The sequence below is a fragment of the Mastigoproctus giganteus genome, chromosome 4 (assembly GCF_048544385.1).
Source record: "Mastigoproctus giganteus isolate SK-2022 chromosome 4, ASM4854438v1, whole genome shotgun sequence".
In the NCBI taxonomy this organism is placed as follows: Eukaryota; Metazoa; Arthropoda; class Arachnida; order Uropygi; family Thelyphonidae; genus Mastigoproctus; species Mastigoproctus giganteus.
Genome location: NC_143578.1, coordinates 229872604 through 229887780, shown reverse-complemented (window position 1 = coordinate 229887780; position 15177 = coordinate 229872604). Strand labels below are relative to the sequence as shown.

The 15177-nt window shown below is 36.5% G+C and overlaps 1 protein-coding gene across 2 annotated transcripts in view; it reads right to left on the bottom strand.

Annotated features, from left to right (window-relative positions):
• The window catches only part of LOC150087471 (uncharacterized), a 238090-nt gene extending 223132 nt beyond the window's left edge, over window positions 1-14958 (bottom strand). For both annotated transcript variants that reach the window (XM_090372089.1, XM_090372090.1), the window contains exons 1-2: window positions 14824-14958; window positions 1736-1887 (exon numbers count right to left, since the gene is read on the bottom strand). In XM_090372089.1, coding sequence (XP_090228215.1) covers window positions 1736-1858 — 123 coding nt within the window. In that variant the 5' untranslated portion in view covers window positions 1859-1887; window positions 14824-14958. The remainder of the gene's footprint in view (window positions 1-1735; window positions 1888-14823) is intronic.
• Window positions 14959-15177: the final 219 nt, after the last annotated feature.

Genomic DNA, 15177 nt, shown 5'->3' with positions numbered 1-15177 from the left:
CTACAAAATCCTCTACAATTCCTTTGAAGAATAAGACATTATTGGTGTTTAATAAAAGAAGCTGTATCTAACTGTTTTTTTTGATGTGACTGGTCTATGGCGTTCAGGTTTCAGTTTGTCTTTTTTGGAGAAGAATGGCTGACCGGTGTCCATATCTTCTTCCAGATATATTTCTAAGACTGGGTCTTCCTGTCTGGACAAGTTAATTGTATCCATGGATGTCTCCTGAATATTCGTTTTTACGTTTGAGTCTTGATTATTTGATGCAGCAGCATTCACTGGAGGAGGAGGAGAAAGAGATTTCACTGGAACTGTAAGAGCAGTATTGCTTGCCTGGTTCAACTCTTTGGGGATATTGGACTGTTGCTGGGAGAGAACAGTTCGTACCCAGTCAGAGATTGAGGTATTTGAAGGGACTGTAACATCAGTCTGGGTGACCACTGATTGATATTTTTGTGCAACACTGGCATACGTACGTTTAGTAATACTGGGAGCAATTAAATTTCTCGCTTCTTGAAAGCTTACTTTATTTTCAATTTTATACTTCACAAAATTTTCTTTTCAGTTTTCCACCTGTCGCATATCCTAGAATAAGTGGGATGGTTGTCTGTACAGTTAGGGCAGATCATTTCTGTTGCTGAATAATCATTTTGAGTATGATCGGAGGACCCTCAGTTAGGACAAACTGGGTTTCCTCTACATGCAGTTTGAGAGTGGCCATACTTTTGGCGCTTATAACATCTCAAGGGATTAGGAATGTACGGTCGAATGTGGCAAAGAAGATAACCTGCTTTTATGGACGAAGGTAGGTTTGGGGTATTAAAAGTGAGTATAATATTCCTTATAGGTGTCAGTGTATTGTCCTTTTTAGTCATGATTCTTTTCACTGCAATTACATTTTGCTCCTGAAGCTCTTGACTTATCTCCTTCTCTGAAATATTCATTAGATTCCAGCTGGATATAACTCCCTTAGATGTGTTTAGGGTTCCATGGGAAGAAACTTTTACTGGAATTCCAGCAAAATTTGTAATTTTCAGTAGATGCTCTGAATGTTTCCGGCTATTTGTTTCTACTAGTAGGTCCCCTGATTGCAGTCTCTTGACTGTCTTAGGAGATCCTGCCAGACTTTCCGGATGTTTCTGGATAAGAAACGGAGACAGTTTGGTCAGAGGTTGATCTGTAAGAGAGTGCATTATGAGAAATGCAGGGAAATCTGTCACCAAGGAGTTGGTTTTAAACCTCTTGGATTGTGACGTGTCATATTCGGTTTCTATGTCAGGCTGAGAGCTTGTCGGCTCTTGAGGAGGAAACACATTATGTTCCATAATTGCACCTTTTGGCCCTTGGAAGATTAACTGTTCTGCCAAGGTTTCTGGCACCGCCATGGGGAGGCAGAAGCAGTGCCCGGTGTGGCCAAGCATAAAGTAGTAAGTGTTAGTAATAGAAATATGAAAAATAAAGAAAGGCAGCTTTTCTTTCTTGCTCTGTACAAGTACTTTTGTAACAGTAGCTGATATTAAATAAATAAATTTCTTAAGGACAGGAACTTAAAAGAACTATAAATCACTTTTATACAATAGCACTTTAAGCACAGAGAAAACGCTCAATCACAATCACTTGGCACCCAGGGCCAGTTAAATGTCTTATTTTCATCAATAACAATTTAGGAGCATAAAAATTAAAATTTTTTTTTTTTTTATTAAAGAAAAATTCCTTAAACTTCATCCCATTTTACCTGAATTGTTTGGTTCTGTGCATCATATCTTGTAAGAAAAGATTTAACACGGGTTGCTAGTTGTACTTTCTCTAGCTGTAGTTTTTTCCTTTCAAAAGCAATAAATTCTTCAATTGGTGTCATAATGGATTTCACGGGAATCTAGCCTCAACCTATAAATGGAAATATAATTATCACTTTATTTATAAAAGTATTCATTAATGAATAAATGTTTCTGATATTGTCTACTGATATATTACCCCAGGGGCTCACATCTGGTGAGTATGGGCTTGGCACACCCAGTGTCCTGAGCTGGATATCATCATTCTTCTCTTTTTTGATGATTACCTTCTAACTTCTGACTCTCTCTCTCTCTCTCTCTCTCTCTCAGGGTAACTCGAAAATTTTTTTTTAGCTGGTGGAGCATAAGCCTCAGGCTTCCTTGCACTATATGGCTAGTAATAATAATAATAACTTATTTTATATGGACAAATTTATCAATTCTCCGATTTAACTAATTTTTGCAATTTTAACTGTGGTTAAACTAATCTAACCTAACGTTGTGTATTCACTTCATTTTGATAATATAAGGTAATAAAAAAAATAAATTTTTAAGTTTATATGTATATTTAATTGTTACTTATAAAATTTTGTGCTGAATCCAATGGTATCATTGTTTTTCCTCCAGTATCAATATTTTGGCAGCACTTAAGATTTTATGTTCTTGCAACATTTAATATATAATACACAAGTTTATACCAGTACTATGATATATAAGAGCCTGTAGTACTCATATAATGCTTCTTTTTTTTTGTTTCAGTTTTCTGTGGCTATCAAATAAAGTAACAACAAGGACCAGGGGAGAGTTGAAAGTTTAAAAAAGTTGAGACTCTACTGTTTTATTGAAACTACTTTTAATCAGTCTCAATAATATCCACTTAATTCAAGATCACATCACCAATAGTAAAATACAGCAAATTATGCTTAATTCAAATTTAAAATATAGCTAAACATTACAAGTATATTGGCATTACTGATGTATGGGCCTTTTCAAACTTATAAAAATCAGGGCCAGCAGGTTTAAATGATAGGTATATGCAATGGTCTTAATGCTCATGCATGGAAAATGAATTTCACCTTTAGGAGTTATCTTGGTAATAGTGCCACATACAAATGGCATTGGCAAATGTTAATCTGCCATTTATGCCCTCATGAATCCCATCAAGACAAGGGTAATTTTATTTTATTTTATGGGAATATTGAATAAAGTACACAAAGTTTATTTAAGTTTGTTAATAACTTAAATGACTTAATAAAAAAATGAAAGGAATTTTCCACTTGGAAAAAAAAAAAAAGTTTATTTTTGTACAATTGTCAAGTATATAATACAAGCATCTAGCACAACTTGCTGAATCAATTGTTACAGGCTACAATTTTAGATCCTCCACGTGATAACTTTTTTTTTTTTGGCCTAATAGTGAAATAACACAGCCTATAAAAACTGATTCATCAAAATATATTATTGGATGTGGGCTATTGTATGCTTGACAAATGCACAAAAATAAACTCTTTATGTTGAAGTTTCTTCTACTGTACACACTTCTACTGTACACTGTGCACTTACTAAATGCAGTGGAGTCTCAAACCAAGGTAAGCAGAACAAGGATTAGTCTAAACTCAAATTATGTGGGGTGATAGATAAAAAGGGGAATTTCATAATTTCCTTTATTAAGTTAATAAAAAAGCCCTTTACACTAAACTAATGAAAGAAATTCAATTATAAAATAAAATGAAACACTTTTTTTATAACATTTTTAACATTTGATGTGGCAGCAACAAGGTTATCTTCGTAAAAGTGCCGCACTACCTGCATTTCTAGCTAAATTTATAAAAGTCTGGGATACATAGCCAAGTGGTCAATACAGGAGTGCAATAGCATACATTTCTGTTGACAATGGTTTGAGTCCATGTGACTGTCAAATATGGTTATAACGGTTTTTAAAAAATACTGTTACATATTCTAAACACTGTTAATGATAACATTCTAGGGATAAATTAAACAATTAAATTGCTAAATTTATCATTAATTTATCTCTTTAAAAGTTTAAGCTTGTTGCTGGTGCATCAATTCTTACACATGATATAAAAGTGCTTAATTTATAAATCAGTGAAATAAACATTTCACAATAATGACCCAGAATTACAAAATAATAACTGTCTTGTTATTACAAAATAATAATAACTGGATTATTAATTTCAGAATTGATAAGTCAGTCAATTTTTAAAAATTTTTTCACCCCCTAAATGGAAATGCCTTTTTTTTGTCATATCTTTTTTTGTTTTTTGGCACTACTTTTGTACTTTATTTCCACTGTAGGCCATCTGAGAATATGCCAGCCCTGAGATATATCAATAGATGAGCAATTGTTTCTTTTTTATTTAAAAAAAGCTAACTTCTTTTTATGCATATCATTAAACTTAAATTATGTGATAATACAAACCATCATTTATTCATCATAAATTTCTTATTACAATTAAAATGTCTCAGTAAAATAACTTCTAAAGATAACATCACATAACCTTTATATAAAGGCCTAGAAGCAAACAAATCCAAGTGGCAGACCTCAGTGGCAATAAAATAAACATTAATTGAATCTTTTCATGCAGTGCAACAAAGGAAAAATTAATGCAGTTTTATTTGAGTTTTTTGTGCCTAAATGCAAATTTAAAAAAAAAAATGGCATTTTCTTGTTTGCATTTGGGTGGTTAAAAGTTCTGTCACAGTCAGACTTTATAGACAAATGTTTAAGTAGTGACACTTCTATCAAAATAATGAGACAATAGATTGAAAACATAACTGACTCAGATGAGTACAATGGTTATATAAGACATGTATTATTATAAAAACCGAAAATAGCAGAACCCCATTATCCTTTACTTTAGAGGACGTATGCATAATAACATAATAAATGTAAATTTAACATATTATAAATTTATAAATTTATAGAAATGTTAGCAAATTTCGCAATACCAGAGATGCAACAATGTGGGTGCCTTCAGGATACCATATTCATGCAAGATGGTGCACTACCCCACATGTTGTGTCCAAAGATTGCTAAGGCAACACTTTACAGACGAATGGGTCATCAGCCATTATTTCCAGACATCTTGGCAACCCCGATCACTGGACCTCACCCCATGAGACTTCTGGTTGTGGAGTTTTTTGAAGAACCAGGTGTATCAGGATGTCAAACTCTGGCAGATCTGAAGGACAGCATTAGACATCATGTGCTGACTATTCCAGTTGACATGTTAAGTTCTGCTGCAGAAAATGCTGTTCTTTGAATGGAAACTGTTGTTGACCAAAATAGAGGACACATTGAACAATTGTAGCACTGTTCAAGTGATTTGTATTGCCACAGTGCCATATAGTGACAAATTTTGTAACTAATTTTTTTTTCCAATAAGTGGCAAGTGCATTCTTTATTGTACCTGTTATCCAAATTTCTCTTCAGTAGAAGCCTTAGAACTTGCTCCAGAGCCCTCTACATAGGGATACTTTAATTTTTTAACAACCCTGTACTCTACTATTTTAATACATTCCCATTCTTTAAACCTTGCAAAATCTTCAATTTTATCCTTTTCTATAATTTGGCCCTTCCTGTGCATTAATACAAGTTTGACCATTAACTCATTTTAATTTAAGCACTTTAATTATAATCTATAATTTATTGTTAATTTTTGTATTAGAAATAATTTTAATGTACTTTTTTTATTTTTTCATCATGCCTACTATTCTAGCATCTTTTAGGCTTGGTAATCCAGGTAATGAATACTACATCCCTTCTCTAATACATTTTCCCAAGTGAACATATATTTCATAATCCATACCTTATTTCGAATTCTTATATCCACCCATACCAGTTTTTATATTACATTAAACAGAATTTCTAATCTTGCTTTATACTCTGACCTAGCATTAACATCTGGAAACATGCATATCTACAAATAACCTTTATTTACAAGAGCACTAATAGTGTTGCTGAAACCTTCAGCTTTTATGACAACTTCTAGTCTCCATGGAACACTCTAAACTAGTTTTTTGTACATGTCCTCTGCTATTTTCCACCATTCAGCTCTGTTTTTTGGGAAGTCTCACATCACATGACCCAATGTTCCAGTTCATCCCGGAGGTTCTCTATAGGTTGAGGCCAGGGCTTTGGACTGGCCAGTCCAACTTTTGAACACTCATATACCCAGATTAGTCTATCACAATGCAAGCAGTATGACATGAAGGTGTTGTCCTACTGATGCAGGTATGGGCCTTCCCCAACATGCTGCCACAATATAAGTAATGCATTATTGTCCTGGACATCTAATAGACCTCAGAATTCATGGTTTTGTCCAAAATAACCAATGGTCAAACCATGAAAAACAATCCCAAGCAATCATGCTGCATCCACCCAATTTCAATGTCAGGACAACACAGTCTGGCAGGTAGCTTACTTTGAGCATCCACCACATCCAGGCATGATGACCATCAGATCAGTAGACCGTGTACCATGACTCATCACTTCAAGGCATAGCTTTGCATTGGTCTACTCGAGTTCAAGAATGGCAGGCCCTACACCATGCTATATAGCATTTGACATTAGTCAGAGTGATTAGTGGCTTTAGCATTAGTAGAGGCATTTGATGCAAGAAAGCAAGCTTATGCAGCATCAGCCAAAAAATAAAAAAATAAAAAAAAAACACTCAACTTCACCCCTCTGTTCATTCGAAATACCTGTCCAGCTGAGCTTTAAACTTATTTAGGCTATCAACTTCCACGACAAGAGATGGAAGTCTGTTCCACCAACCAAACACCCGCTGGCTAAAGGCAAACTTCCACACGTCTATCCTACGTCTGTCTTTCCTCAATTTGAATTTATGCCCTCTCAGATGATTATTCTGAGCAAGAGGAAGAATCCCATCAGCATTGAGCATGCTCAAAACATTCAAGGCTTTATACACCTCTATCAGATGACCTTGCTGGTGCCTAGTCTCCAGACACTGTAATTTGCAAAACTTAAGCCTTTCTTCGTAAGAGCACCGCTTTGTTCCATTCACTAATCGTGTTGCCCTTCTCTGTACTCGTTCCAGCAGCTCTACATCCTTCTTGAAATGAGGCCTCCAGACCTGCATACAGTACTCTAGGTGCGGCCTGACCATTGCCTTATACAAGGGAATAATCACCTCCTTATCCCTGCTAGAAAAATTCCTATATATCATTGACAATACACCATGAGCTACTCTTGCAGCCCGTCTGCACTGATCAGAGAACTTCATATCTGCCTGCACAACCACGTCCAGGTCCCTTTCATTCTCTACCACTGTCAGTGTAGTACCACAGAGTTGATACATTGCTCTGGGGTTGCTGTTTCCCAAATGTAGTACTTTACATTTGTCAATGTTAAACTTCATTTGCCACCTCTCAACCCATCTGCTCAACCTTTCCAGATCCTGTTGCAGCAGCATAGTGTCAGTAGTGTCCTTGATAACCCTGCCAACCTTCATATCATCTGCAAACTTGGACATTAAGCTTGATATACCATCATCAATATCATTTATAAATATAGAAAACAATAATGGACCCAACACTGAACCCTGAGGGACTCCACTAATAACATTAGTCCACGATGAGCAGTGTCCATTGATTACCACTCTCTGTTTTCTCCCCCTCAACCACCCCTTTATCCATAGCAGCAATTTGCCTCCAATGCCACACTGCTCCAATTTGTGCAGCAGTCTTCCATGTGCAACAGTATCAAAAGCCTTTCTAATATCAAATATCAAGTATATAATATCAAAGTTATTCCCTGCATCATAGTATCCAATCAAATTGGTCAGACAAGACTTCCCCTTAACAAAACCATGCTGTGTCCAAGCTATAACTGAAGTTTTGTCTAGATGATCCTGCAGTGCTTCTTTAACCAGTGCCTCCATTAATTTTCCTGGAACAGAAGTTAAACTCACAGGTCTATAACTACTTGTGTCAGCCTTTGATCCTCCTTTGTGAATTGGGGTCATATTTGCACATCTCCAGTCTGTGGGTACCTCCCCTGAGTCCAAGGAAGCTCTCATAATTATGGCCAAGGGTTTGCTTACTTCCTTTGCTGCCTCCTTTAATATAACTGGATAGATCCCATCCACCCCCAGATGCCTTTCTTGTGTTTATCTTCAACAATTTCTCCTCCACTTTACTCTCAGTTATTACAAGATTCTCTAGCTTACTGCCAGAGTTGAATACACCTCTGGCATTCCCCTCGCTGAATAACTCCTCATGTGTGAATGTCGATGCAAAATATTAATTTAGTTTGTTAGCTACCTGTGCAGGATCATCAACAGTTGACCCATCGATATCAAGTGGACCAATCTGATTCATCCCCTTCCTTCTAGAGTTTACATAAGTAAAGAAATCTTTGCTGTTTTTCTTTGTATCCCTTGCCAAAGATTTCTCGTAATCTGCCTTCGCATGCCTAACCTCCTTTGTAACTTGGTTACAGATCAACTTGTATCTATCATAGGCTTCTGTACCACGTGTTAATTTGTATGTATCCCATGCATTTTTCTTCTCTGTCTCATTAGTTCATCTGACATCCATTTAGACCTAAACCTTGAACAATATTTCTTAGTTGGTATGTAAAGCCTAGTAGCTTCCAAGATAAGTTCTTTGAATGCTTCCCATTTTGAATTTGCTGTTGGTAACATCATCAGTTGGTCCCATTGTATAGAATTTAAATACTGTCTCAGACCATCGTAGTCGCCTTTACGAAAGCAATAACCTTTCCCTTTATCCCTAATGGTAGTTACCTCTTTGAGTAAATCCCACTTCAGCACACAGTGATCACTGCCACCTAGTGGTTCCTTTATCTGCAGAGGACAAGTTGTGTGACCATGGAAACCCATATCATGCGGCATCCTGTGCAATGTACTGGTGCATCCTGATTGTCTCACTGAGGGCCTGTGTGTGCTGTGACTACAGTGACCTGCATTTTGAGAGAACAATTCTTTGAAGGACTCTCCAGTCATGTTTCATCAGCTTTGGAAGTTTTCCAGGTAATTTTGTGATTGGTTTTAGTACCAGTATCCTTACATTTGCAGATCACATTGCCAGTTGTCACCCTAAGAATCTTCAGTTCCAGACTGATTGCTCATGTGGTACTTTATTATCAATCCACACTGGAACTCTGTAGATTCTGGCAACTAGCATTCATAGTTGTCCTATTGTCTTGTCGAAGGCTTATAAGCATATTTGTAGTTTTGTCTGACACACAGTGCTTGGGTAGGATGTGCTATCAATGAAAAGGTGCCCAGATATTAATCATAGGCAGTGTATATGTGTGTGTGTGCATTACTGTAAAAGTCTGAAATACAAAAAATCGTAGGAGTTACCAAATTGGAGGGTAAATGTCTAAACTGCATGTCAGGAATTCCAAATATAGTGAATATGTCATGGGTTTAGTGTCAAACATTAACTACAAAATCATTTTGTAGTAAACATTTTTCCAATTAACCAAGAAAAAGTCATTTAACATTTTCTTGGTTTACCGGAAATGTTCTTAAAGCCCAAGCTAATAAAGCATTATAAGGTACTAGAGATATACAGCTGTGTGACATGATATTCATTGTTATTTGTATAAAGTAAAACTAAAGTTATCTCAAAACAAAAATGCAATTTTGTAGCTAACGTTGTTTGGCACTAAACCCTTGAAGTTATCCAGGCAACTTTGCAGGAATATGAGTAACATCCCATCCCTCCATGCCTTTCTTTAAAAACTGAAAAGTAAACAAACCAGGAAATTTTCACTGATTCTCTTCATGCACTATATGATTATCACTTTTCTGATTTTTGGGGATATAACTCACAAGAATGTCTGTTTACATATTCACTACATTCTGAATATAGCAAATAGTTTACTCGGAGAAGCTTTCAGGGATAGGAAATATATACCCCATACCTTTGTTTAAAAATGTAAAATGTGAATAAAACAATTATGTAGAACATTTTTGGATGTAACAAACTTTTACTAAAGTAAACTGGTAAATGCTAAGGTTTTGGGCTTTTACAGTAAAATATGCACGCGCACACACACACACACACATCTATACAATCAGTAACATAGTAAGAGGAAGAAAGTAGTAATAAGTAAAAGCATTCAAAGGATGTATAATACTGTACAGTACTAAAGCAGCATTTGTCCATATATTATACAGTATAAAATGTAATCCAAGTAACAACATGCAATGATACAAAAACATGAGACAAAAAAAAAAAAAAAAAAGACTGATCTTGTATGGGACCAGAATGAAGAATAGGCAGGTTGCAAAGTTGCCATGTGCTAATGATGAAAATAAATTTATAAGTTTAAATAAAATAAAATAAAAATTCTGTTTATCCTCCAGAACAACCATATGGTCAAAGGAGCTCACAAGACAGAGAGAACACAAGAAACAGCACTGTATTTAAGTCACAGACTTGAACCCTGGTCACTCAAAGCACTTTTACTATTTAAAAAGTGTGTAAGAGAGGGGAACAAAGAGATCATCCTATACAACACCCATTAGAAAGCACTGTACAGAGGTGATCACTGAAGTTCATAATTTTGTTTTCAGTTTTCAATGGGTATGTACTTTGTTTTTTAGTGGTTTGAATAGTATAGGACCACAGTCATTAACCCAACCCTTCCTTCAGGAGGGGTAAAGATTATTGAAAACTATATCCCTTGTATGACCATGGAAACCCATATCATGCGGCATCCTGTGCAATGTACTGGTGCGTCTCGATTGTCTCACTGAGGGCCTGTGTGTGCTGTGACAACAGTGACCTGCATTTTGAGAGAACAGCATTTTGGCTGCCAGTGCCTTATGGTTCCTAATTAGATGCCTGCCCAGTAGATGAAATCCTTCATGTCCATTATATATTTTTACTGTACTCTGTAATTTATCTTTCAAAATTTTAATTCTGAAATCTAGCAACTAAAAAGCACATGCTAGAAAGGAGACAAGGTTGTCTTAGAAAACTATATACACATTTGTAAGTGATTCTAAAATTAATTTCTATTTCAATGCAGTGCTGTGTTATGTAAGTAGACATGTCAGTCACAGCTTGTTCATTTACCTACAAGAATACCGGACAATCCGAATCATACAGCCAATACGCTTGATCTTTTTCTCACAAACAAGCCTTCTAAGTACACGGTCGAAGTGAGAGGTCCTTTAGGCACTTCAGATCACAACTTGGTGATTGTCTCTTCTCCAATGGAACCTTTATCTCATGGCTATTCCCAACCTCGTGTTGTTTGGCATTACAAGAATGCAAAATGGGATGACCTGCGAGACTTCTTTTCTTCTTTTCTTTGGTCGGATTACTGTTTCAAAACTCCTGATGTCAACGTTTGCTCAGATCGTGTCAGTGAAATTATTCTTGCAGGAATGGAATCCTTTATCCCACACTCCACTTTAAAATCTCGTCCTTTATCTAAACCTTGGTTTTCCAATAAATGTGCTAAGGCTGTTCAAGAGAAGAATGTTGCCTATCGTAATTGGCTTGTTTCTAATTCTTCAGTTTCATTTTCTGCCTACACCAAAGCTCGCAACAATTGTAAAGCAGTTATTAATCAGTCCAAACTAGAGTTTGAACAGGCTAAGAGTAGAAAACTTGCTTCTTGCCCTAATGGTAGCCGAGCATTCTGGTCTCTTGCCAAAGCTATTGGCCGCAACTTTTGCCCATCTCTGCTCCCACCTCTGTCCAAACCAGATGGTTCTGTTGTCACTTCAGCCAAGGATAAAGCTGACCTGCTAGCATCCCATTTTTCTTCCAGCTCATGTATTAATGAACTTGGTAAAACACCTCCCACCATTCCCAACACGGTCCATTCAATGCCTCCTGTGGTCTTCCGTCAAAAGGATATCAGAAGGATTTTGATGAATCTTGATGCTAAGAAAGCTCCAGGTCCTGATGGTATTTCTCCACTTGTTCTCAAAATCTGTGCTCCTGAACTTACTCCTATTCTTTGCCGCCTTTTTTCACTTTCTTATTCCAAAGGTGTTTTTCCTTCTGCTTGGAAATTTGCTCATATCCAGCCAGTTCCTAAAAAGGGTGACAAATCCCTCCCATCCAATTATCGTCCCATTGCAATTACTTCTGCTCTTTCTAAAGTAATGGAGAAATCAATTAACCGCCAACTCTTAAACTACCTAGAAACCTTCCGTCTGATCAACGATCGCCAGTATGGATTCCGTCGGTGTCGATCCACTGGTGATATTCTGGCTTATGTTACCCATTTATGGACTACTTCAATGGAAAGGTTCGGTGAAACACAAGCAGTTGCTCTTGACATCTCAAAGGCTTTCGATCGTGTTTGGCATAAAGGTCTTCTAAACAAGCTTCCATCTTATGGTTTGCCAACTGTTTTTAGTAATTGGTTATCCAGTTTTCTCTCTGATCGCTCACTGAGGGTGATGGTAGATGGCTCTCTGTCTTCTAACTTCTCCACTAATGCCGGTGTCCCCCAAGGTTCAGTTCTTTCCCCCACTCTTTTCCTCTTGTATATCAATGACCTTCTTCCATTGACTGGAAATCCTATCCATAGTTTTGCCGATGATAGCACATTGCATTCAACTTTCCATTTTGAGAAACCTTGCCCTGCTCAATCAGCTTCAACTTCTCGAAAATCTGCTACCAATTCCTTAAATGCCGATCTTCAGGTAATTCTCCAGTGGGGCAAAGACAACTTAGTTGATTTCAACCCTTCTAAAACTCAGTCTTGTCTTATATCTCGCAAAAAGGATTCTTCTGCTCCTATGCTTATCTTTAGTGACACTCCAATTTCTAGGCAAAAGGATATATCTCTTTTGGGGATTACCCTGACTTCTAATCTCTCTTGGCACAAGCACATTACAAATATTGCTTCCTCTGCATCTAAAAAACTTGGTTTTCTCTTTCGCTCTCGGCGTTACTTTTCTTCCAAACAGCTGCTCACTCTGTATAAATCGCAAATCCGCCCTGCCATGGAATATTGTTCCCACATTTGGGGTGGTGCCCCCAAAACCTCTCTCAGGCTTCTTGATTCCATTCAGAAGAGGGCAGTTAGGTTAATTAATGATTCATCTCTAACAGAGTCTCTCCACTCGCTTTCTCATAGACGTACTGTTTCTGCTGCATGCCTCTTCTACAGATATTTCCATGGGCACTGTTCTTCTGAATTGGCTTCTATAATTCCCGCTCTCTCTTTCAAAACAGTCCGAACACGTGCCGCCACCAGCCAACATCCATTTACTGTCCAACTTCAAACCCACAGAACCAACTTTTCATCTTCCTCATTTATTCATTCAACTGCCGTTTTCTGGAACAACCTTCCTTCATACGTATTTCCTGAAAATTACAATCTACAGAAGTTCAAGTCCAATGTCAACAAATATCTTCTTTCGTCTTCTCAACCTCCAACCCATGCACGGTACTAAGTACTATAGGTTCTAATACCTCTCGTGTTTGGGGTTCACATAAAAAAAAAAAAAAAAAAACAGCTGCATTTTTATCATTAGCCTAACAATTGCTAACCATTTTGACTAACTGAATTTTTATATCTGGGCAACTTAAGTTTCAGTAATGACTACAGTCACTAAAACAATTCAATAAAAAAAAAATCAAAATATAAACATTACTTATAACGATACTGCTTATAAGAACTGTCCATTTATTACACAGCATGGTAGTGCTATAATAAGAAACAAGGTTCATCACAATTCAATTGCCAGGCATTATTATTATTAGCCATATGGTGCAAGGAAGCCTGAGGCTTATGCGGCACCAGCCAAAAAAAAAATTCCCGAGTTACCCTAAGAAAGAGGGGGGGGGAGAGAGAGAGAGAGAGAGAGAGCGCAAGTCAAAAGTAGAAGGGAATCACCAAAAGAAGTAGAAGGGGATATCCAGCTCAGGACCCTGGGTGTGCCAAGCCCATACTCACCAGATTTGAGCCCCTGGGGCTGCATATAACATGGCACGGCAGCATTATAAGTTAAAGGTTGTGATAATGTACAAGAACACAGTGTGAAATATAAACCAATATGCCCAGCCCATTATTGCATTAGCAGGGTTGCACTGGTTGTTGTTAGGAATCAACAATATTGACTTAATTATTTTATTATTTTTATTTGTTTCATTTTATTTTTTCTTGCTGCAGTTATATGTTACAAATGCTGGCCCAGGCGACAATTGCCAGCTAACCACCTGGAACAGTCTGGAACCTGTGAGTACATTTACAGGGGGGTGCTGGGTCCTTGGGGCCTGTACAGCATATATATATATATATATATATATATATATATATTTCCTCAATGAAGTGCCCAAATAACACAAACACAATGAGGGAGAGTCCTGCACGGATCCATTGTGTTAGATCTATCCCCCATAGTAACTGGAACCCGACCTGCACTGTTTCTATCTGCAACCCACAAATAAATAAAAAATTTAAAAAAAATTGACATATTAATGCGATGAACCACTGGATCAACAATATTGATTTCTTTTTATTGTATATAATATACAAAAACTTACAAAAATAAATATAAAAAACGTACTGAAAATATATTCATTGCATAATATATAGAAATATGTTAAATTTTTGAAATTATTGTAATAAATTACTTACATTCAAAAACTAAAACCGCAACACGACCCACTTGCGGATAATCCGCGGGTACCCGCCCCGGGACACCTCACTGTAGAGTTATACAATGAGATGTCCCAATTTTTAGTTTAAAAAAATCTGGTCATCTAACTGCTAAATACGGCGATGTTCTTATATTGTTTCTTGTGAATTCCTCTTGCCCTGTGGCCATCCTAAATATAAACAAAAACAATTATATATCAAATAAGATCAGAGAATTGCATATCCTCTGGGATAATAAAATAAAATAGCTCTCTCCCGATCATCCTCAACATTTTGACGATTAATTCTATAGCAATAACATATAATTACAAAAAAAAATAAATAAATAAATAACTACATTGAAATTGTTTGCGCATTTTTGTTTATTATTTTTTTATGTTATGAATGATCGCTTACTTTTTATTCATGACATTCAATTTCAACATATTTCACATTCCAGTTTCACAAAGAAGGAAATAAAAAAATAATTACTACATTAACTGGAAGTCGTGAAATATAAAAACAAACCTATAATATGTACACAATTTTATAAAAACTGCGTTCATGTTAAAGATCGAAATGCCCTCCAAACATGATACCGGAACGCCACCTAAACTCGAAAACCTCTTATTCACATGGAGCAATTCAATCCCTTTTAAATAGAATTCCTCTGACTGCATTTTGTATTAGGCTCTTGCTCTGTTGTGTCTGGATACAGTACCTTATTTGTTCAACACTTGTCCCGACATTTCATTGAACAAACCAAGTTAG